General features: G+C 31.1%; 1 protein-coding gene across 11 annotated transcripts in view; it reads left to right on the top strand.

Moving 5' to 3' along the window:
* Positions 1–22875, top strand: part of LOC148166447 (proton channel OtopLc-like) — a 49405-nt gene that overhangs the window by 2684 nt on the left and 23846 nt on the right. For 7 of the 11 annotated variants that reach the window (XM_088048506.1, XM_088048501.1, XM_088048505.1 and 4 more), the window contains exons 2-4: positions 1467–1857; positions 13371–13532; positions 20120–20250. In XM_088048506.1, the coding sequence (XP_087904632.1) occupies positions 1777–1857; positions 13371–13532; positions 20120–20250 (374 nt within the window). In that variant the 5' untranslated portion in view covers positions 1467–1776. Of the gene's footprint in view, positions 1–1466; positions 1858–2083; positions 2336–13370; positions 13533–20119; positions 20251–20781; positions 21345–22875 lie in introns of those variants that run through there. The other 4 variants (XM_088048503.1, XM_088048502.1, XM_088048507.1 and 1 more) reach the window with 4 other exon arrangements.

Raw genomic sequence — 22875 nt, 5'->3', positions numbered from 1 at the left:
GTGGTTCATTCTATGATTGAAAATTTCTAAAATTTGTCCCCGTTATTCAAAAAGTTTGAGATTTGAAACAGTTAAATAGACACTCAAAAGTAACAGACTCGCCAAATTTCATTACGCTGACCTTGAAACTACCAAAGTAATAGGGCAAAATGCAAACTTTTGGAAATTATTGATCTATTCTAAAAATGAAAATTTCTAAAATCCGTCCCTAGCGTTCTAAAATTGTAAAATTTGAATCAGTTAATTAGCGACTCAAAGGTTGCAAGTTCCCCAATTTTCATTAGGCTTGCATTAAAACTGCCAAAATTACAGGGTCGAATGTAGAATATTGGAAATTTTTGGCCCATTGTATAAATAAAACTTTCTAAAATTCGTCTCTGTCGCTCTAAAATTTTGAGATTTAGAACAGTGAAATAACAATTTAAAAGTAGCGAATTCCACAAATTTCATTACGCTAGCATTAGAACTACTAAAATTTCAGGGTCGAATGCAAAAAATTGGAAATCTGTGGTTCATTCTATGATTGAAAATTTCTAAAATTTGTCCCCGTTATTCAAAAAGTTTGAGATTTGAAACAGTTAAATAGACACTCAAAAGTAACAGACTCGCCAAATTTCATTACGCTGACATTGAAACTACCAAAGTAATAGGGCAAAATGCAAACTTTTGGAAATTATTGATCTATTCTAAAAATGAAAATTTCTAAAATCCGTCCCTGGCGTTCTAAAATTGTAAAATTTTAATCAGTTAATTAGCGAGTCAAAGTTAGCAAGTTCCCCAAATTTTATGACGCCCGCATTTAAACTGCCAAAATTAGAGGGTCGAATGTAAAATATTCGAAATTCTTGGTTTATTCTATAAATAAAAATTTCTAATATTTGTCCCCGTGTCTTGAAAATTTTGAGATTTAGAACAGCGAATTAACAACTAAAAAGTAGCAAGTTCGACAAATTTCATTACGGTAGCATTAAAACTGCCAAAATGACAGAGCCCAATGCATAATATTTGAAATTTTTGGTTCATTCTATCAATGAAAATTTCTAAAATCCGTTCCTTTCATTCTAAAATTTTGAGATTTAGAACACTGAATTAGCTAATTTAGAACAGAGAATTGGGTTTTATTTCCATTTCAGTCACATTCTCCATTTTGTACCGAAGAAGCAAAATTTCCACGAGCCATAATAAATTTTAGTCAATCATTGTGAAGCCGCAAAGGGCAATTTGTAGATGATGATTTGCATTATTTATCCAGTGGGCTGCCACCTTGCGAACGTGTGTCTAACCTTGATGTTTAAACGTCAAATAATTGCTAGATTTACTCGAATGACAGATATCAAGACACACGTTTCCGTACCAGCCAACTACGCTTATAAATAATTTGCAAATTCTTTGACCAGGATCATCCTGGAAATCTGTCACAAGTCCTTCCCCCTTGCACGTTCACTGAATATCTCTATTATTTTCAGTTGATCGATTGATTAAACTGACAACAAAATCCATCGCAGCGAATTTAGTTACCTCGCTTCTGGAAATTGGTATCTCGTTAATGAGCCGTCTTTTCTGCTGACCTCCTTAAAATAGATCCTGCAGGACTCGTCCTAGTTATAAGCAGACAGCTTGACGCTGTTAGACAGTGGCGCCTCGACGACGACACGCGGTGGACGCTCCTACTAACACCACCAACACACATTCGCGCATAACGATTTCAGATGTTAGTATAAGTGCATTCTTCTATCATCCTGCACTTGTTCGAAACGAGAATGAAAAAAGCAAAAAATGAACAGTTCCGTTAAAAGCGACAGCGGCAGCGCGAACGATGACAGATACCAGAAAGCCATCAAATGTAAAGTTAAAATTGTAAGTTTGGCTGCAGTTTGAATTTTTTGTGGTAGAAATAGTCCAAACATGCATGTGTGTTGACTTGTGACTTACGCATTAAAATCATTTTGTGACGCATCTCAACCCACGCGGGGTGTGAACCGCACGCGGCCGTCATCCCTTATCTAACCTACGCACTCGGAATTAGCGAATTCTCGTCAAGAGAGCGGGGAATCCGGGACAAATGCGCAGCGCACCGGCAAAGCTACCATCAAGTTGGCCGCGAGTCCGTCGACCTAATCGCAGTAGACTAGTTGTACGCACGCACTTTTGTTGCTTTATTTTCTGAATACTGAAGAACTCATTTCCGGTTTGACCGCCGGAGCACGTTTGCCACCCTTCCGATGACATTTCCGGGGATTTTGATGATTCGTGACGCGCGGACGGGATGGCGCGTTCTTTTGTTTTTGTTGTCGTTGCACTCTGCCCATTGGATGCACTGACTTCTGGAGTTTAGGTGAGTGGACGAAAATAGCCGCATCGGAATTAGACGCTGATAACTGGGTCAAAATTCAGCTTTTGCGCTTTTTGTTTTGATCAATATAGGGAAGGGTGTGACCTATATTTTTAATTAAAAACCGGTCAGTTGAAGAGCGCGCTCAAGGTGAATTGAATTTCCATAAATTTACATGACAACTCTTCGTCACTCATCAGGGAAAAAATCGTTTTCCACGCTCGTAAATTACGATGAAATTCGGTGCAATTCTGTGGCAGTGACGTGCCCTCGTGCCGGATTTGTTTCCAAACGATGTGACAAATGTGTTGTGAATGGTAATGACATCTAATGTTACTGGCTTGGAGAATAGATCGATAAGTATGCAGAACAAGATATCGTGCTGCGATCAGAGACGTCAAATTAGCAATTTTACAGTACGATGGGTTCAACATCTGCTGTACGGTCAAAACACAATTAGAGGATTTTTTTTGAGTGGAAACTTTCGATGCAGAGGCGGGTTCGAAGGAAAATTAAAAAAAAACTAAGGAAGTTCGAGAAATAATTTAAAGAAAAAAACTAAAAAACTAGATAGTCCGGTCAAATTAGAGCAAAAAGTTAGGGTGAAGTTACATAAATTCGCAACAAGCTGAATATTGGTACAATTGTTCAAAATACATTATAAACAAACCCTGAAAGTTCCTTATCATTCCCGTGTATGGAAAATTTTTTATTCACGGTCAAACGTCATAAAAATGAGTTTCCGCGATTTTCAGCAAAACGGTAGGTTTTATCATAAAAATACTTCAAACTAAAATTGTAGATCATAAAATTATCTATAAAAAATATATTAACACTTTTTTTCCTACAAGCTACCGTTTCAGAGATACAGCGATTCAAAAAGTTGTAACAGTTGTCCCTCCCCAGTAGGCCTACTCCACAAGTCAGTAACGATCCTTTTTAATTGAAACTATTGTAAATAATGGATATTAGCAAAAAAAGCGATGTTGATAAAAAAAAGTAGAGGTGGAAGCAAAGTTGAAACTGGTTCTAATTCATTGTTTATTAACTTCCAACCCCAGTCTGTTGGGTCTTTCTGAAAAACAAGCCACACTTGAACTTGGTAATACCCGAAGAAGATGTTGGTGAGCAGCAGCCGAGTTTTGCTGAAAATCCCGAAAAACAAATTTTTTTGACCGTTGACCTTAAATAAAAAAAAATCCATACACGGGAATGATGGGGAACTTTCAGGGTTTGTTTATAATTGTATTTTTAACAATTGTACCAACATTCAGCTTGTTGCGAATTTATGTAGCCCCGAATGTCTAATTTGACCGGACTAAGAGCTGAATTGTGATCAAATCGAAAAAGATTTTAAGGAGGACATTAAAAGAAATCTAGAGAACACGAAGAACAGTTGATAAAAATTTATTCACGGTCTAGAAAAAGCTAGAAAATTGAAATAGAACTGAGAATGTAAGAAAATTAGAATGAGAAAAACTAAAGAGAATCTAAAATTAATCTACGCTAAATCAAGAGAGATTTTATAGACAAATCAAGGGAAACCTAAATAGAGTCTGAAGGGAACAATCTAGAAAAACGAAAATTGTAAAGAAAAATCTAAAGAAAATTTATAAACAATTTGCTAAAATTTATTTAGAAAATCCAAGAAAAATCGGTATAGAATTTATCAATAACTTTAAATGGAACCAAGAGACTTTAAACAGGATTACGAATTTTTTTTTTTGTTTAAAACTTTTGGGTATTATTTATTCTCACTATTTTTTGGTTTCTTTCTCCGGTGGTTTATTGTTATTTATATTTTTACATTTGTTCTCCTTCATATTTTCCTTTAGATTTCTTCTTAGATTCTTTTCCTCTTTTGTATTCTTCATTCGCTTTTAGGTTTTCACTTTATTTTTTGTATTGTTCTTTTGCTTCTACAGATTTATGTTTTTTCGGGATTTTCTTTAAATTCTCCATTTAATTCTGTGGATTTGTCATGTTCCTTTCAAAATTTTAAATTCTTTTCTTCTTTATTTGATCCTTTTGGCGCTGCTGTCATTTCTATGACTATGGCTATGACCATGACTATGGCTTTTAGCTTCACATTTCTATTCATTATTTTTTCTTTTGATTCATTAGATTTCTCAGGAATCGTTTAGATTTCTGTTTCCATTTTATAAATAATTCTTTAGATTCTGTATCATACTATTTTATCGATTCTCTTTTCGGTTTTCTGGATTCTCATTTCGCATCTTTTGGGTTCTGTTTTTTTCATTAGAATTCCTCAAACTTTCCGTATAATCTTTACATTTTATCTTCGATTTAAAAAATTCTTTAATCATTCCTCAAATGCTTTTTTCTGCCCTTTAAATTATTCCCTTTGTTTTCCATATTAGGCTTTCGGTTTTTTACGTTCTTATTCCGACTAAAAATTCTTAAAAAACGAAAAAGACATAATAAATATAATAGAATAGAATCAAAAGAATATTCAGAAAAATTGAACGAAGAATTTCATTGTTTGGAAGGTCAATCTAAAGACCCAAAGAATATATAAAGAACCGAAGAAGAATCAAAAGAATTGAAAGGGCAATTTAACAAATAAAGGTACGTGCATTTAAATAAACGAAATTTTCAATCATTTTATTCATCAATCAAATTCACTTCTTCTTTGATTTCTATTTGAAAATTACCATTTTGTACTTTACATTCTTTATTGGAATTTTGTTATTCTTCAGATTTATAGCATGTCAATTTTATTTTTACCATCGATTTCGGTTCTTTGTCTTTTTGCATTCTTATGTTAATTCTTTTGGTACAATTCTTTAGATTATCCTTTGGGTTTGTTAGATTTTCCCTTCTAAAGTCCAAAAGCCCAAAGAATCGATTGGAATATTTTGATAAATAGACCGATAGTACAATCTAAAGATCCAAAGAAAAATTAACACATTCAAAGAGAATGAAGAGAATTGAAAAGACAACTTTTCAAAAAGACCAAAGAAGAATGTGGAAGAATCGAAACTAAAATCTGAAACAAAAAGAGCGACAATTTGAAATTCGAAAGAAGAACGTAAGATGGATCAAAATTTAATTAGGAATTAAATTAATAATTGGGAATTAAAAAATTCGAAAATAATTAATTATTTAGAGCATTAAATGTAGTACTTTATTGATAATTATAAAAAATAAATAAAACTGTAAAAAAAAGACTTTTAATATAAAAATCAGTGTAACATCTGTTGAGCACAAATTAAATTCACTTTACGATGCATTTACTCTTTGAATTGTGGTCTTAAGTCTACTTGAATAAATCTTGAGTAACTTTAATAATACAACAAAACATGTTTATGCTTTGAAGAGGCCTATAATAACCACCATAAAATTGAAATATAAATAAATTATTAAATTATTAACTCTGGTAGTATTCATCATACTGTTTATAATTACTTCAGAGTGAATAAATCAACTTGGAACTCGAAACAATTTTTCTCGTATAAAAATAGACATTCCTGATACCTACTTGTAGTAATTAGATTCTGAACGTAATAAGTAATAAAACTAATAAATATCGACTAGATAGAAGATTATTATTTTAATTGAGAAAATACAGTTCCGCATCGATAAAACTCCTGTGGGAAACAACGACGTCCCGGAAGATAAGAATCGAGCGAAGCTAATTGCCACATGGAATTATTATTACCGGGATAGAAATCGATAATTATTTTGTTTCGATGAGTAAGAAGCAGCGGAGCGAAAAGACTGGAAATTTGTGTTGGATAATACGACAAAATATCGATCAGACTTCGTCTAACAGTTTCCAAGAAAGCCAATCAATAGCGTATTTAATTATGTCGTTCATAAATTTTCATGACGATAATTCCGCCCAAGTGCAATTTTCGCTTCTTTCAGTCTGTTCGAGCGACGCAATCTTTGTAATAACAGTCGCAAGAACTGTGTTTACGCAAACAGAGCACACTTGCATTAAATGAAATTGAACAGACATCTGTTGGCAGAAAATTCTTGTAAATATTTACCATGCAAACCGAATAGCTTCCTGACTATTTCCGGCGAGCTGAGTTCCGGATTTCCATTTATAAACCATTCAATTAAATTTTTGAAAATGAAGTCAGCTAACTGCTAACTGAATGACCGATTTTTTTGCCATTTTGCCTAAAAAGCCTCATTTCCACGGTCCGTTCTAGAGAGAACAGAATTTGATTTACGATGGAATTTGAGTTATTGCACCATATTTTGCGGTCCGAAAATTTGCAAATCCTATTGCACCCTTGGTTTACAATCCTCTGTTCCGATTCGGGCGGACAAGCTGGTTGAAACGCCGAACCAACACACGGACTGCTACGTTTGGTGACAACTAAACAGTTTTAATTACTCCAATTCTTTTAATTTGAACACTAATTTTTTATCATATGTTAATATAAGGTAAATAACACATATAAATGTGGATTAATTTTAATAAAGATGGCGATAAATGCAGATATTTATTTTCTGCATTGTAATTTACAGAATCATTGCATGAAAAAAGGTGGATAAATACAGGTAGGTTTCTTATCTATGTAAGTGGATTAACCCTTTTGAAATAATTGACAGGCCTCTGTATTCTTATGGATTTAGTTAGGTTTATTACATGGAGAGTTAAATTTTTTATATGATCCTGTAAATTAAATCTGCTAAATAGATTTTAGGAGAATTTACTTACACAACGTATCTGCGAAATAAGAAACTTGAAGGATCAATGAAGTTAAATAAATTCTGTACTGGTTCAACTCAACGAATCATCTTGTCTGTTCGACATCGGTTCGACGGACATTTCAACACAAAACCAAGACAGAACGGACAGAACCAACTTGTTCGTCCGAGTGTTATAATTTTTAGGAGAAATAAATAGCTACTTATCAAATAAGCTAAGTTCGATATTTGAGAATGACCTTAAATCTTATGATTTGAACTTTTTTTTGGCCATTTCATAAGTAATAATCTGAAAACTGCAGCTACTATTTGATGTTAAATAACTTTCATTTTTACCAATCAATTGTCAGCAATCATGAAGTGCAATTAAAAAAAAATTAATTAGGTTCTCTGCGTTTCGTCTCGGTTCTCTGTCGAATTGTCCGGTGCGTTCTGTCTTGGTTGTGTGTTGAAATGTCCGCCGAATCGATGTCGAACAGACAAGATGGTTCGTTCGTTCAGTTGAACTAGTACAGAATGTTCTTAAATTTGTTTCATTTTATTTATACTTCAAGTTACTTATTACGTGGATATGTCAGCTATGGTAATTTTGACTAATATTCAGAAAATTTAATTCATAGAACAAAATTAAAAATTTAAATCTTCAGGTAATATCTCTGACCAAAATCCAAAAAATTCAATTCATAGAACGCAGACCAAGCATACAAAAATCCCTGTTTTTCGAACGTACAAAATAATTTCATAAGTTAGGTTCATTCTATGCGGCCAATTTTATTACTGTGCGTTCTGTGTTTTGTTCTGTGTTGAAATGTCCGCCGAACCGATGTCGAACAGACAAGATAGTTCGTTCAATTAAAGCAGTAAACTTTGTATTGTAGGTAAATTCTCATATAAACCGTCGTAAGTCAGAAAGATTCAATTTATAGAACGAAATTAAAAATTCAAATCTTTAGGTAATAAGTCGGACCAAATCCACAAAAATACTACCTGTCGGTTTCTTCAAAAGGGTAAATCCACTCACAGAGATAAGAAACCTACATACCTGTATCCATTCACGCCTGTTTTCATACAATAATTTTGTATATTTCATTGCAATATTTAGCTTGATGTTAAAATAACTTCTCCACCAGTAAAATAATGTCAGGTCAGGTCAGGTCAGGTCAGGTCAGGTCAGGTCAAACACGCGTGAATGAATGCAGGTAGAAACGTTTCTTATCACTGTGAGCGGATTTACCCTTTTGAAATAACCGCCAGGTCTGTATTTTTGTGGATTTGGTCAGAGTTATTACCTGAAAATTTGAATTTTTAATTTCGTTCTATGAATTGAATTTCTTGGATATTAGTGAAAGTTAACCAGACATATCCACGTAATAAATTACTTGAAGTATAAATAAAATGAAATAAATTGATGAACATTCTGTTCTGGTTCAAACGAACGAACAATCTTGTCTGTTCGACATCGGTTCGGCGGACATTTCAACACAGAACCAAGACAGAACGCACCGGACAGTTCAACACAGAACGCACAGAATCATTGAAAATTAGACGCCTGTCTAGAGAAAACTTTGCAAAAAAACAATACATTTCAGAATTTTTTATAATTAATCTCGTTAAATAGGATAAAAATAAAATATTACCGGATTTCAATTGATGATTCCTGGCATTATTTTACTGGTGGAAAAGTTATTTTAACATCAAGCTAATATTGCAATGAAATATACAAAATTATTGTATGAAAACAGACTAGAATAAATGCAGGTAGGTAGTTTTCTTATCTCCGTGAGTGGATTTACCCTTTTGAAGTAACCGACAGGTAGTATTTTAGTGGATTTGGTCCGACTTATTACCTGAAGATTTAAATTTTTAATTTCGTTCTATGAATTGAATCTTTCCGAATTACGACGGTTTATATGAGAATTTTCCTACAGTACAAAGTTTACTGCTTTAATTGAACGAACTATCTTGTCTGTTCGACATCGGTTCGGCGGACATTTGAACACAGAACGCCCAGAATTGATCTTAAAATAACTTTTCAACCAGTAAAATAATGTCAGGAATCATCAATTAGAATCCAGTAACATTTTATTTATTCCTTCTTAACTACAAAAATTCTGAAATGCATTGTTAATTTGCAAAGTTTTCTCTAAAAGATCGGCTAATTTCAATGATTTTGTGCGTTCTGTGTTGAACTGTCCGGTGCGTTCTGTCTTGGTTCTGTGTTGAAATGTCCGCCGAACCGATGTCGGACAGATAAGATGGTTCGTTCATTTGAACCAGTAGTTCATGAATGAATTTTATTTTATTTATACTTCAAGTTACTTAGTACGTGGATATGTCTGGTATGTTAACGACATTAAAATCCAGAAAATTCAATTCATAGAACGAAATTAAAAATTCAAATTTTCAGGTAATAACTCTTACCAAATCCACAAAAATACAGACTTATCGGTTATTTCAAAAGGGTAAATCTACTCACAGAGATAAGAAACGTACCTACCTGCATACATTCACGCCTGTTTTTAAACAATGATTCTATAAATTTCAACGCAAGAATTAAGTACGTTCATCTACATTTATCACCATTTTTATCAAAATTAATCCACATTTATATGTGTTATTTACCTTGTTAACATTGTGATAAAAAAATAGTGTTCAAATTAAAGGAATTGGAGTAATTAAACCTGTTGGTTACTATCAAATGTAGCAGTCCGTGTGGTGGTTCGGCGTTTCAACCAGCCTGTCCGCCCGAATCGGAACAGAGGATTGTAAACCAAGGGTGCAATAGGATTTGCAAATTTTCTGACCGCAAAATATGGTGCAATAACTCAAATTCCATCGTAAATCAAATTCTGTTCTCTCTAGAACGGACCGTGGAAATGAGGCTTTACGGTAATTTTTTTTAAATTCGTCTCTTTTGTTCTAGAATTTTGTAATTTTGCGGAAATAATAAACATATCAGAAGTAGCAACCTACAAAGTTATAGATTTGAAAAAAAATTAAAATTTTGGTCTTCACAATACAAATTTCGAAAATTCGTCTGTTCTGTTTTAGAAATATAAAATCTTATACAGACAATAAACAAGTTAAAAGAAGTAATTTTCTCAAATTTTCTTGGGGTATTGCTTTAATTAAAAAGGTTACGGATTTTAATAAAAAATATAGAAAAAATTTTGTAGCGTCTCAAAATAAAAATTTCTAGATTTCGTAATTTTTGTTCAAAAATTTTGAAACTTTGTACAGTCAATGAACGACTCAGAATTAGTAACTGCTTTAAATTTCAAGAAAATATTGCAAAAATTAACAAAGTTACACATTTTAATGCAAATCGTTGAAAATTTTGGTGACCATTTAAAATAAAATTTTTTAGAATTTAGTACTTTTGTTCAAAAATTTTGAAACTTTGTACAGCTAATAAAAAACTCAATAATAGTAACTTGCCCAAATTTCGTTGTTGTAGTACTTAAAAAACCAAAGTTACAAAATTTAACAACAATACTTAAAAATTTCTGGTTCTTTAATAGAGAAGTTTTTAAAATTTGTCTCTTTTGTTTTAAAGTTTTGGAATTTTATTTAAACAATAAACAGGCCAGAAGTAGTAATCTTCTCAAATTTCATTGGGATATTGCTATAATTAAAAAGTTACGAATTTTAATAAAAAATATTGAAAATTTTTGTAGTTTCTCAAAATTAAAATTTCTAGAATTCGTCATTTTTGTTCAAAAATTTTGGAACTTTGTACAGTTATTGAACGACTCAGGATTAGTAACTTTTCCAAATTTAGTTACAATATTGCTTAAATTTACAAAGCTACAAATTTTAATACAAATCGGTTAAAATTTTGGTGACCCTTCAAAAGAAAAATTTCTAGAATTTTGTACTTTTGTTCAAAAATTTTGGAACTTTGTACAGTTAACAAACAAGTCAGTTATAATAACTTGGCAAAATTTCGTTGTTGTAGTACTAAAAAAACGAAAGTTACAAATTTAAAAAAAAATAGTAATAATTTCTGGTTGGTCTTCAACACAGAAATTTCTAAAATTTGCCTCTTTTGTTCTAAAATTTTGTAATTTTATTTAAACAATAAACAGGCCAAAAGTAGTAGTTTTTTCAAATTTTATTGAAATATTGCTATAATTAAAAAAGTTACGAATTTTAATAAAAAATATTTGAAAATTTTTGTAGCTTCTCAAAATTTTGGAACTTTGTACAGTTTATGAACGACTTAGAGTTAGTAACTTCCTGAAATTTCAGTACGATGTTGCTTGAATTAACAAAGGTACACTTTTAATTCAAATCGTAAAAAATTTTGGCGACCTTTCAAAAGAAAAATTTCTAGAATTTAGTACTTTTGTTCCAAAATTTTGAAATTTTGTACAGTTAATAAACAAGTCAGTGATAGTAATTTGCCCAAATTTTGTTGTTGTTGCACTAAAATAACAAAACTTATAAATTTTAACAAAATTTCTGGTTGTCTCCAAAACAGAAATTTTTAAAATTCGTCTTTTTTGTTCTAGAATTATGGAATTTTATACAGATATTAAACAAGTCAAAGACAGTAACTTGCTTAAATTTCATTTAAATTGTGCTATAATTAAAAAAGTTACGAATCTGAATTAAAAATATTGAAAATTTTTGTAGCCTCAAAAAAATTTCTAGAATTTTTCATTTTTCTTCAATAATTTTGGAATTTTGTGTAGTTAATGAACGACTCAGAATTAGTAACTTCCCTAAATTTCGTTAAAATTTTGTTTAAATTAACAAAGTTACAAATTAATACAATTCGTTAAAAATTTTGGTGACTTTTCAAAATAAAAATTTCAAAAATTTAATACTTTTGTTCAAAAATTTTGAAACTTTGTTCAGCTAATAAACAAGCGAGTGATAATAACTTGGCCAAATTTCGTTGTTGTAGTACTAAAAGAACGAAAGTTACAAATTTTAACAAAAAATAGTAATCATTTCTGGTTGGTCTTCAAAACAGAAATTTCTAAAATTTGTCTCTTTTGTTCTAGAATTATGAAATTTTATACAGAGAATAAACAAGTCAAAAGTAGTACCTTTCTCAATTTTTTTTAGGATATTAATACAATTTAAAAAGTTACGAATTTTAATAAAAAATATTGAAAATTTTTGTAGCTTCTCAAAACAAAAATTTTTAGAATTTGTGATTTTTGTTCAAAAATTTTAAAACTTTGTACAGGGTCCGGCAACACTTGTGTCCACCCCCAAAATCGTCTTTAATTTTAAAGATAAAATTTTGAAAAATTGCATACGCTCACAGTTGACAAAGCTCTAGAAGCTGACGCAAAAATTTGTTTTGTATCACTGATAGTTTTGGCGTCGCGACGCCTTAAAAATGTAATTTTTAGTTAATTGTGAGAGTTTGTGATATCAACCCCTAATTTAATTTTTTTTCAATATAAATGTGTAAAAAATATGTCAACTGTTATTTTAGATTCAATGCAAATTGTCTTCAAAATTTGAGAAAAAAATGCGGTTTTATCAAGTTAGTTTTCAATTTCATTACGTCAAAATTGGGAACTACGTTTACACCCATTTGTCAACATCTTGTGTCACAAATGACATCTATCTTTTGGCTCGCTTTAGATTGTAACAAAAGTCTTAATTGGTGAAATTGTCACTTCGTCGATGTAAATTAACGATTTCTGGTGTCCATAAAGTGCAACATGCCCGTGTTAATCAAAATTAACCTTTATAAGATAGAATGAAGTGACTTGTGAAATTTTGGTGTGAACGTAGTTTGCCACTGCGCTGTCAGATATTTGAAAACTAACTTGATAAAACAGCGTTTTTTTCGCAAATTTTAAACACAATTTGCATTAGATTTAAAATAAAAACTCAAATATTTGTATCATAGTTATGTTGAAAAAAAAAATTAAATCGCGAATATTTCCGCAAGAACTCAAAAATCGCTAAAAATTATACTTCTTAGGCGTCGCGACGCCAAACAAACTGTGATAAAAAACAAATTTTTGCGTCAGCTTCTAGAGTTTTGTCAACTATAAGCGTATGCAAATTTTCAAAATTGTAACTTTAAAATTAAAGACGATTTTGGGGGTGGACACAAGTGTTGCCGGACCCTGTATAGTCAATAAACAAGTCAGAGAAAGTAATTTTGCCAAATTCCGTTGTTGTAGCGTTAATAGAACCAAAATTTACAAATTTTTACAAAAATCTGTTGAATTACATTCATTTTTTAAAATCCAGCAACTATTAGCAAGCTAACAGAATGACCGACCCTGCCTATTACGGTAATTGCGAGTTCCACTATTTCCAAGATGTGCGACAAGAGCAGAGCGCATTTCTCAAATAGCATTTTTCGTTTCAGTATAAAATCACGAACATGCAGCGGTGTCCGTATATTCATGAGATGAAAGAGCGCCTCCTGGGGGAGCAGATACCGATGGAACCGCTTCCGAAGAAAATACCAACACCGCCGCCTTTCGCTATGGACCAGCAGCATCATCAACCAGTAGCCACCATTGTTAGAGTAAGTTTGTAAATTGGATTATTTCATCCGTGTCGTGAACAAAACGTTAGATTAGAAGGATGTTATCACGTCTAGTGCACAGCTTTGTGATGCAAAGCGGAAAGTGAGTTTTTAGGGCCTGTGGAGTGGACAGCGATGACCGGTTTGGTATTTGAATATTAATGATTTTTTTATTAGTAATTAAACCGCCGAAGATGATGCGGTAATGTTGTGTAATTAAAAATTGCCACATGCTTGATGGAAGGAAAACGAGTTTTGCGCGTACCGAGAAGTGGTATTTAGGTGACATAGTGGCGATGAAAACGTCCACTTTTATGCGTATTATTTGCTAAATTTTCTGTTAAATTTAACACCATCCGGTGTGTAATATCGCGTTTATCATCTCTTAAATATTAAAACAGAGGCGGATCAGTTGTGAGATCAAAAACAAGCTCTATAATTGCACTAACATGTTTTATAAAATTAGATTTTATCAAACCATCGGACCGTAAGGAAATGAAAAACTGAATCAATCTTTAACAGGAAATAAATTTACTGATTTTCTGAGATACGTGAATAAGCAATTTGATCGTGCACAGCTTCCGATCTTGCCTTATGAATATTTATTATAAATATCGATAACCAATTTTATAGACATTGCAACATGTCTTCAGATATTTTTTTTCTACTCAAAGTAAAGAAACAGAACTTTCTGGGGTCCTAAAAACTAGTTAAATATTTTAATCCGAATTGTTGCAAATTTGTGAATGATTTTCAATGCAAAAATTTCTAAAATTTGTATATCTAGTTCTAGAATTTCTAAAATTTTGTTAATCCGCAATTTTCAAAATTCTTCACTTTTGCTCAAAAATTTTGGAACGTACAATCAAAAATAGTAACTTTTCTAAATTTTATGGACAAAAATTACCAGAGTGACAGATTTAAACAGATTTTGAAAATTTTATTGGATCTGATTTTTTTTTTAATTCGTCTCTTTTGTTCTAGAGTTTTATAATTTTGTGGAGATAATAAACACATTAGTGCTACATCCTTTAGTGCAAAAATGACTAAAGTTACAGATTGAAAAAAAAAACGAAAATTTTGGTATTCGAAATCAAAATTTCTAAAATTTGTTTCTGCTGTTCTAGAATCTCGAAACTTTGTTCAGTTAATAAATCAAGTTAGAACTAGTAACTTGTCTAAATTTCGTTGGGATACTGCAAAAATTAATAAAGTTACAAATTTTAATAAAAATGGTTAAAAATTTTGGTGGCTTTTGAAAATAAAAATTTTTAGAATTTCTTACTTTTGTTCTAAAATTTTAGAACTTTGTACAGTTAATAAGTAAGTCAAAGATAGTAACTTCCCCAAATTTCGTCGTGTTCGTGCTAAAATTACTATAGTTACAGATTTAAACAAAATTTTGAAAAATTAGTAGATGGTCTATAAAACAAAAAATTTTAGAATTCGTCTCTTTCTTTCTAAAATTTTACACAAATAATAAACAAACCAGTAACTGCTGTTTATTTTATTAAAATATTGCCAAAATTAATAAAGTCACACATTTTAATAAAAATTATTAAATAATTTTGGTGGCTTCTCAATAAAAATTTCTATAATTTGTTAATTTTGTTCAAAAATTTTGGAACTTTGTACAGTTACTAAGTAAGGCAACGATAGTAACTTGAACAAATTTCGTTGTTGTAGTGCTAAAATTACCAAAGTTACAGATTTTAACAAAAAATCTTGAAAATTTTGTTCTAGAATTATGGAATTTTATACATATAATAAACAAGTCAAAAAAGTAACTTTCTCAAATTTTATTGATATTGCATTATTAAAAAAGTTACGGATTTTAATAAAAAAATCTTGAAAATTTTCGTAGCTTTTCAAAATAAAAATTTCTAGAATTTGTCATATTTGTTCAAAAATTTTGTATTTTTGTACAGTTAATGACCATCTCAGAGTCAGTAACTTTCCCAAATTTCGTTAAGAAATTGCTTAAATTAACAAAGTTATAAATTTTAATACACATAGTTTAAAATAAAAATTTCTAGAAATTAGTACCTTTGTTCAAAAATTTTAAAACTTTGTACAGTTAATAAACAAGTCAAAATTAGTAACTTGCCCAAATTTCATTGTTGTCGTGCTAAAAGACCAAAGCTACAAATTTTAATAAAGATCTTTAATTTCTAGTTGATCGTCAAAACAGAAATTTCTAAAATTTGCCTCTTTTGTTTCAGATTTATGAAATTTTATACAAACAATAAACAAGTCAAAAGTAGTAACTTCCCCAAATTTTGTGAAAATATTGCTTAAATTAACGAAGTTACTAATTTTAATAAAATCCGTTGAACGTTTTGGTGAGTTCTTAAAATAAAAAGTTTTGAACTTGTCACTTTTGTTCAATTTTTTTAAAATATAGTGCAGTTGATAAAAAAAATCTAAAAATAGTAACTGGCCCAAATTTCACGGAAGTATTGTTAATATTACCAGAGTTATAGGTTCGAACAGGTTTTGAAAATTTTGAGTTTCTGCTTCTCAAAATAAAAAGTTCTAAAATTGATCTCTCTAGTTCAAGACTTACTATACAATTTTGTACAAATACTAAACTAATTTAAAGAGTAGGTTTCCCTAAATTTCATAGAGATATTTTAACTTTTTAAAATTGGCAAAATTACGTGTTGAAAATTTTGGTTGATCCTCAAAATAAAAATTTCTAAAGTTAGTCTAACTTATTCTAGAATTTTGAAATTTTGTTAAATAAAACACATCAGAAATAGTAACTTCTCCAAATTTCATCGAGTTATTGCTAAAATTGCCAAAGTGACAAATCTTAATAAAAATTTTGGCTGCTTCTCAAAAGAAAAATTTCTAAAAATAGTTTCTCTTGTTCTAGAATTATGCAATTTTGTACACAAAATAAACAAATCTAAAGAATTAATTTTCTTAAATTTTATAGAGATATTGCTAAAATTGACAACGTTACAAATTTTAATAAAAATTTGAAAATTTTGGTTAGTCCTCAGAAAATTTCTGAAATTTTGTACTCTTAATAAACAAGTGTGACATAGGAGGTGCCCTAAATTCCCTTGCAAAAGTTTAAAAAAAAAATTTAAAATGTGTCCAAGTAATAAACAAAAAATAAAATTATTTGAATGAAAATTTATAAATTTTGGTTAATCAAAACAATTTTTTTCAAAATTCGCCTTTCCCAAGTTTCACTGTTTTGCAGCATTAAAACCACAAGAGCCACTGAATTATTTTTAAGACCCCGAGGGCTATAACACATTAATTTACATCTTCGCTACCCTATTAAACTTCTAACCTTTTTATTACCCATAAACCAGTCTGTTTATTTACGGTAAAGAGTTTGATTGAAAAGCTGGCGTCTTCATAACGTTTTACACAGAGCCACAAATCGTTTAGGAGCCACGCACTTAACTCAAATGTGTTTTTTAGTTGTTTGATAACAAACATCATTAATTAACAAGCGTTTAGCAAGTATCTAAAATAGATCAAAGAAAAAAGGATTCGAAACTCGAAATTAACTAGTCTCTCTCTTCATTTATTTAGTTTCGTCCTTTTTGCCATTCAATTAGACCAACTTCCGGGCATATTTTCCAGATTTTCCATTGGCGACAACATGCGAAGCTGTACGTGCTGCAAAGACGCATTTTTCCGCAGAAAACATCCGTCAACCTAGTTAGTACACGTACCAAGACGATTTAGATTGTTTTTTCAGCAGTAAATCTAAAACCGGTTCGCTGTTAGTACGCTTCTTGCATTTTATTTATAACTTATTGTTGAATAGCTTGTGAAATTGTTTCCAAAAACTAATCAACTATTTTAAGAGAGTTGCTAATCCCGGAAGGTTTTCTTCAACTTCCGGTATAACTCCCCCAAAAGCAGAAATTGTGTTTCCTGTCCAATTTGACGAACTGTTGAAACGCAACAATTTAAGAGCGGTCGTACCTTAATTAAAATGCTGGAGCGATCATAACTCAAAAACGGTTTGGTCTAGAAGACTGAAATTTAGAATATATACTGTCCTTGTAGTCATCTACAAATTGCAAGTTTTTTTTTATTGATATCACCCCTGGAAAGATAATTACACTGCATCAATATTGGCTGAAAACTGTAACTTCGGTTTGCGTTGTTCTATCAAAAATTTATAAAGATGAATTGTAAAGCAAGTTGTTCTGAATACAACGGTCCTAAGTTTTAACAAATATTTCAATAATTAAGCGAGTAATCATAGCCCAAAATTTTAGATTTTCAATCGAAGCTGAAATTTTTTAATTTACAACCAGCAATTACCTTGTTCACTTTTCTATGCATTTGTTACACAGAATGGGAAGCAAAAATTGGTTTTCTATTACCAATAATTTTGTCGTCGCGACGCTTTAAAAATGTAATCTGTTCACCAAATTTAAAATTTTAGAAATTTTTATTTCGACTAGGAAAAGCTCGAAATTCATTTTTTTTAAAAAGTTCTGTAAATTGAACAATTTTAACGCTAATGCTGTCAAATTTGGTGGATTTGTTACTTTAGAGGCGTTTAAGATCACGATTTGCAAATTTTAGAATGTTCTATTTCTAGACTAGGAAGAAATCGAAGTTCAGATTTAAAAAAAAAATCTGTAAATTCAACAATTTTAACCTAATGTTCTCAAATTTGGTGGACTTGTTACCTAAAAGGCGCTTCTTAAATGTACAAAATTGCAGAATTTCACATAACGAATTACAAATTTTACAATTTTTCATGTATAGGAAGGAGTCGAAATTTAGAGTTTTTTCTAAAATTCTGCAAAATCGACATTTTTTATACTAATGCTGTCAAATTTGGTAGACTTGTTATATAACAGACGTTTATTAAGTGTACAAAATTACAGAATTTAAGATCACGAATTGCGAATTTTAGAAATCATGATTTCGACTAAGATGAGCTCGAAATTCATTTTTTTTTAAATTCTGTAAGTTGAACAATTTTAACGCTAATGCTGTCAAATTTAGTGGACTTGTTACTTTAGAGGCGTTTATTAAGTGTACAAAATTGTAGAATTTTAGATCACGAATTGGCAATTTTAGAATTTTTTATGTGTAGGAAGGACTCGAAATTTTGATTTTTTTTGAGATCCAGTAAATTCGACAATTTTAAAATACTAGTGCTGTCAAATTTGATGGACTTGTTTTATAACAAGCGTTTATTAGATGTATAAAATTACAAAATTTAGACCACAAATTGCGAATTTTAGAAATTTTTATTTTGACTAGGAAAAGCTCGAAATTTAATTTTTTTCAAAAATTTTGTAAATTAAACAATTTTACCGCAAACTCTGTCAATTTTGGTGAACGTGTTACTGAAGAGGCGTTAATTAAGTGTACAAAATTATAGAAATTTAGATCACGAATTGCAAATTTTAGAAATTTTCATTTCGACGAGAAAGAACCCCATTGCTGTCAAATTTTGTGGACTTTTTACTTAAAAGACGTTAATTAAGATTAGCGAATTACAAAATTTTAGGTCACGAATTGAGAATTTTAGAAATTTTTATTTCGATTAAGAAAAGCTCGAAATTAAATTTTTTTAAAAAGTTCTGTAAATTGAACAATTTTAACGCTAATGCAGTCAAATTTGGTGAACTTGTTACTTTAGAGACGTTTATTAAGTGTACAAAATTACAAAATTTTAGATCACGATTTACCAATTTTAGAATTTTTTATTTCTAGACTAGGAAGAATTCAAAAAAAAATCTGTAAATTCAACAATTTTACCGTTAACTCTGTCAAGTTTGGTGGACGTGTTACTGAAGAGGCGTTAATTAAGTGTACAAAATTTTAGATCACGAATTGCAAATTTTAGAAATTTTCATTTCGACGAGAAAGAACTCAAAATTCAATGTTTTTTTTTAATTTTGTAAATTTTGTGGACTTTTTACTTAGGAAACGTTTATTAAGATTACCAAATTACAAAATTTTAGGTCACGAATCGTTTAGGAAAAGCTCGAAATTCAAATTTTTTAAAAAATTCTGTAAATTGAACGCTAATGCAGTCAATTTTGGTTGACTTGTTACTTAAGAGGCGTTTATTAAGTGTACAAAATTCACGATTTGCAAATTTTAGAATTTTTTATTTTTAGACTAGGAAGAACTCAAAGTTCGCATTTAAAAAAAAACTTGTAAATTCGACAATTTTAACGCTAATGTTAAACTTGTTACCTAAAAGGCGCTTCTTAAGCGTACGAAATTACAGAATTTTATATCATGAATTACGAATTTTAGCGATTTTTGAGACATAGTGGAACCAAACGGTAATTATTTCTTTTTAATACATATAAATGTGTGACTGCCGAAACCGAAATCTGTAAAGCGAGCTAGAATGCTCATAAGACATGACTTCGCAGAGTTCAAAAAACTCTTGGAACAATCCGGCGACGTCCTCATAGACCGTTTCTATTTTTAAATCAAAACCACCTGTTGTACTTCCGGCGCATAAAATATGTAAATCATTATTAGGCATACATGTCAGGTGGGAATAAAACTCATATTCCGCTGCTTTGCAAATGTGATTTTAATTCGTCTGATTGAAAATGTTCTCGTTGCAGCTTAATGCGGACGGCTACGGTTCTCACACATCACCAACTCATCATCGAGCCGACCGCACGCCTTTAATGCCTAAAGAACCAGAAGATGACTTTCATTGTGTTGAAACGTCGGTTGTTCCGAAGAATGCCAAGTAAGTGAAGCAACAGATGACGATTTGATGGCACCCCCTCATTTAGAATGTCAGTTAATTTTAAAAAGGTCGCCTGTGAGGGTAATCAGGCTTTAAATTCTTCCGGTCCGGTGGTGGGTGATTCTTCAAGAGATCGTGTTGCGTGTACTATATAATAAGCTCCATTTGCTCTACAGAGTGGCTGCTACGCCCTCGTAATGTGAGTGGGGGTGGTATTGATCAATAACGGACGCAGCTTCCCTTTTTCTACAATAAACGGCACTTTTGAGTTGGGAAATTGACGAAAATACCATCGTGGGGGTGGTGGCGGACCAACCACCCACCACCGGTCAAAACTGTTTTTTTTCCCCCCGAATTTTGGAATTGGGGGTGGTTTTTCCCCCCCGATTTTCGCTGGTGGTAAAGATGCGTTTTTGTTGAATAAAACCGTAAAAACGTTGAGGATTTTGGTATTGTTTTGGGTGAGGTCACGGAGGTCACTGGGTCGAAATCCCGGGCCAGCTTTTCTCATGGACCAATCCCAACAAGTCTAGTACAACACGTGACTCTCCTGCAGCATCCCTTCCTTTATCGGCTCTCGCGAGCTTTCTAGTTCACGGTTTCGAGGCGTCTAACGCCGAGCTTTCATTATTCAAATAAAAAAACCGACGGTGAATTGTCATTAATTGGTGCTAATTGTGACGAAAACGGGTAGATAAGCGTCCTGGTCAACATGTGAATTAACCCTCTCTGTAAAAATCTCCGTAAAAAAACCTCAAAAATGTGATTGTTTAACATAATAAACCAACAAAAATAAACAGTTGATCCGGCCTAAGAGACATCGATACGATTCGAAGCACAAAAAATGTGATCCAATACCAACGCAACGAATTGAAAAATTGGGTATTTTTGAAAATTCTTATTGGATTTATTTGAATTAAAATGGTGGGTGGTGGTGAACTCAAGGTTGCCACTGTTGAGGTGGAGTCTGTCGACAATATGGCGACACTTCCGGTATCACGGGCCCACGGCGGAAGTGATTCCGTTGCTGAAAAAAACAATGCCGCCAACAAAGAAATGGAACTCAAAAAGGTTCAACCGAAACCTGACAAAAGGTACAGTGCACCAGCTTTGGGGGCGGTTTTCTAGAGCAATGCAGAATTGGACGATTTGTAGTTCGTGAAAACCGGCGCTGAAGGCACTATTGTGATCCAGGCTAATTGATAATCATTATTTTACTCTTTCCCACGTAATTTGGTTTGGAATTCTTGCAGTTTTTGTTCCTAAAATTTGATGGTTTTATTATTAAAACTGTGAGAAAAATTGAATTTTTAAAAAATTTAGTTCAAAAAAAATCTGAAATTTGTGTTTGTTCTAAAATTTTCTAACTTTACTGAGGTGATAAATACGCCCTAAATAGTGACATCGCTATGTTTGATTGTTTTGCCATTCAAACTACAGAAATTACAGCATTCAACAATTTGTAAACATTTTTTTCATTCCAAAGACGAAAATTTCTAGAATCATCTTTTCTTGTTCTAAAATTCTGGAAGTGCATAATTAATTAGCATGTCGAAATTAGTAAAATTGCCAAATTTCATTTTTATAGCATTAAAACTGCCGAATTTAATGTAAACTTGGCAATTTTTGGTCCATTTCTAAACAAAAATTTCTCAAAGTTTTCTTTCTTAGTCTAAAAATTTGTAATTTGGTGCAATAAATTAGAGTGCCAATTCAAGTTTATTTTTTAAATTTGATTGTTTTAGTACGAAAACTAGGAGATATAGAATTAATTCAAGATTTAAAAATTTCAGATTTTGTGCATTAAAAAAAAAAATTCTAAATTATTCTTTCTTATACAATTTCGTAACTTGGCATAATTAATTAGCAGATCAAAATTAGTAACATTACCAAATTTCATTTTTATAACGTTAAAAGTACCAGATTTAACGGATTTGGGAAAAAATGTTGCAATTTTTGGTCCAATTCCGAACAAAAATTTCTGATTTTTTTTCTTTTGGTGTAAAAATTTGTAATTTAGTACAATCAATAAACGTGTCAATGTTAGTTTGTTTTCAAAATTTGGTTGTTTTATTACTAAAACTGTGGAAGATATGAAATTAAATCAAAATTTAAAAATTTCGGTATATTTAGATAAAAAAATTTCCAAATTAGTCTTTGTCCTTAAATTTTGTCACTTGATGCTGGAAATTAACACCTCCTAAGTAGTGACATTACCAAATTTCTTTGCTTTGACAATAAAAATTGCAAGAATTACAGCATTTAACAGAAATTTAGGAAAATTTTCTCTTCATCTCAAAAACAAAAACTTCTAAAATTTGTATTTTTTGTTCTAAAATTTCGTAACTTGCCATAATTAATTACCGTGTCAAAATTAGTAAAATCTCCAAATTTCATTTCTCTAGCAATGAAAGTACGAGAATTACCGAATTTGAAAAAAAAAATTACAATTTTAGGTTCATTTCTAATCAAAAATTTCTTAAGATTTTTCTCTTTTGGTTTAAAATTTTGTAATTTGGTGCAAACATTGAGCGTGTCAACACAAATTTGTTTCAAAAATTTGATTGTTTCATTGCGAAAATTGGTGGAGATATAAAATTAACTCTAACTTCGGTATAATCATAT

This window comes from Gnatocerus cornutus, unplaced genomic scaffold, assembly GCF_029298725.1.
Source record: "Gnatocerus cornutus isolate USDA-ARS CGAHR unplaced genomic scaffold, icGnaCorn1.1 ctg00000023.1, whole genome shotgun sequence".
In the NCBI taxonomy this organism is placed as follows: domain Eukaryota; kingdom Metazoa; phylum Arthropoda; class Insecta; order Coleoptera; family Tenebrionidae; genus Gnatocerus; species Gnatocerus cornutus.
This window is presented reverse-complemented; position numbering and strand designations above follow the sequence as displayed.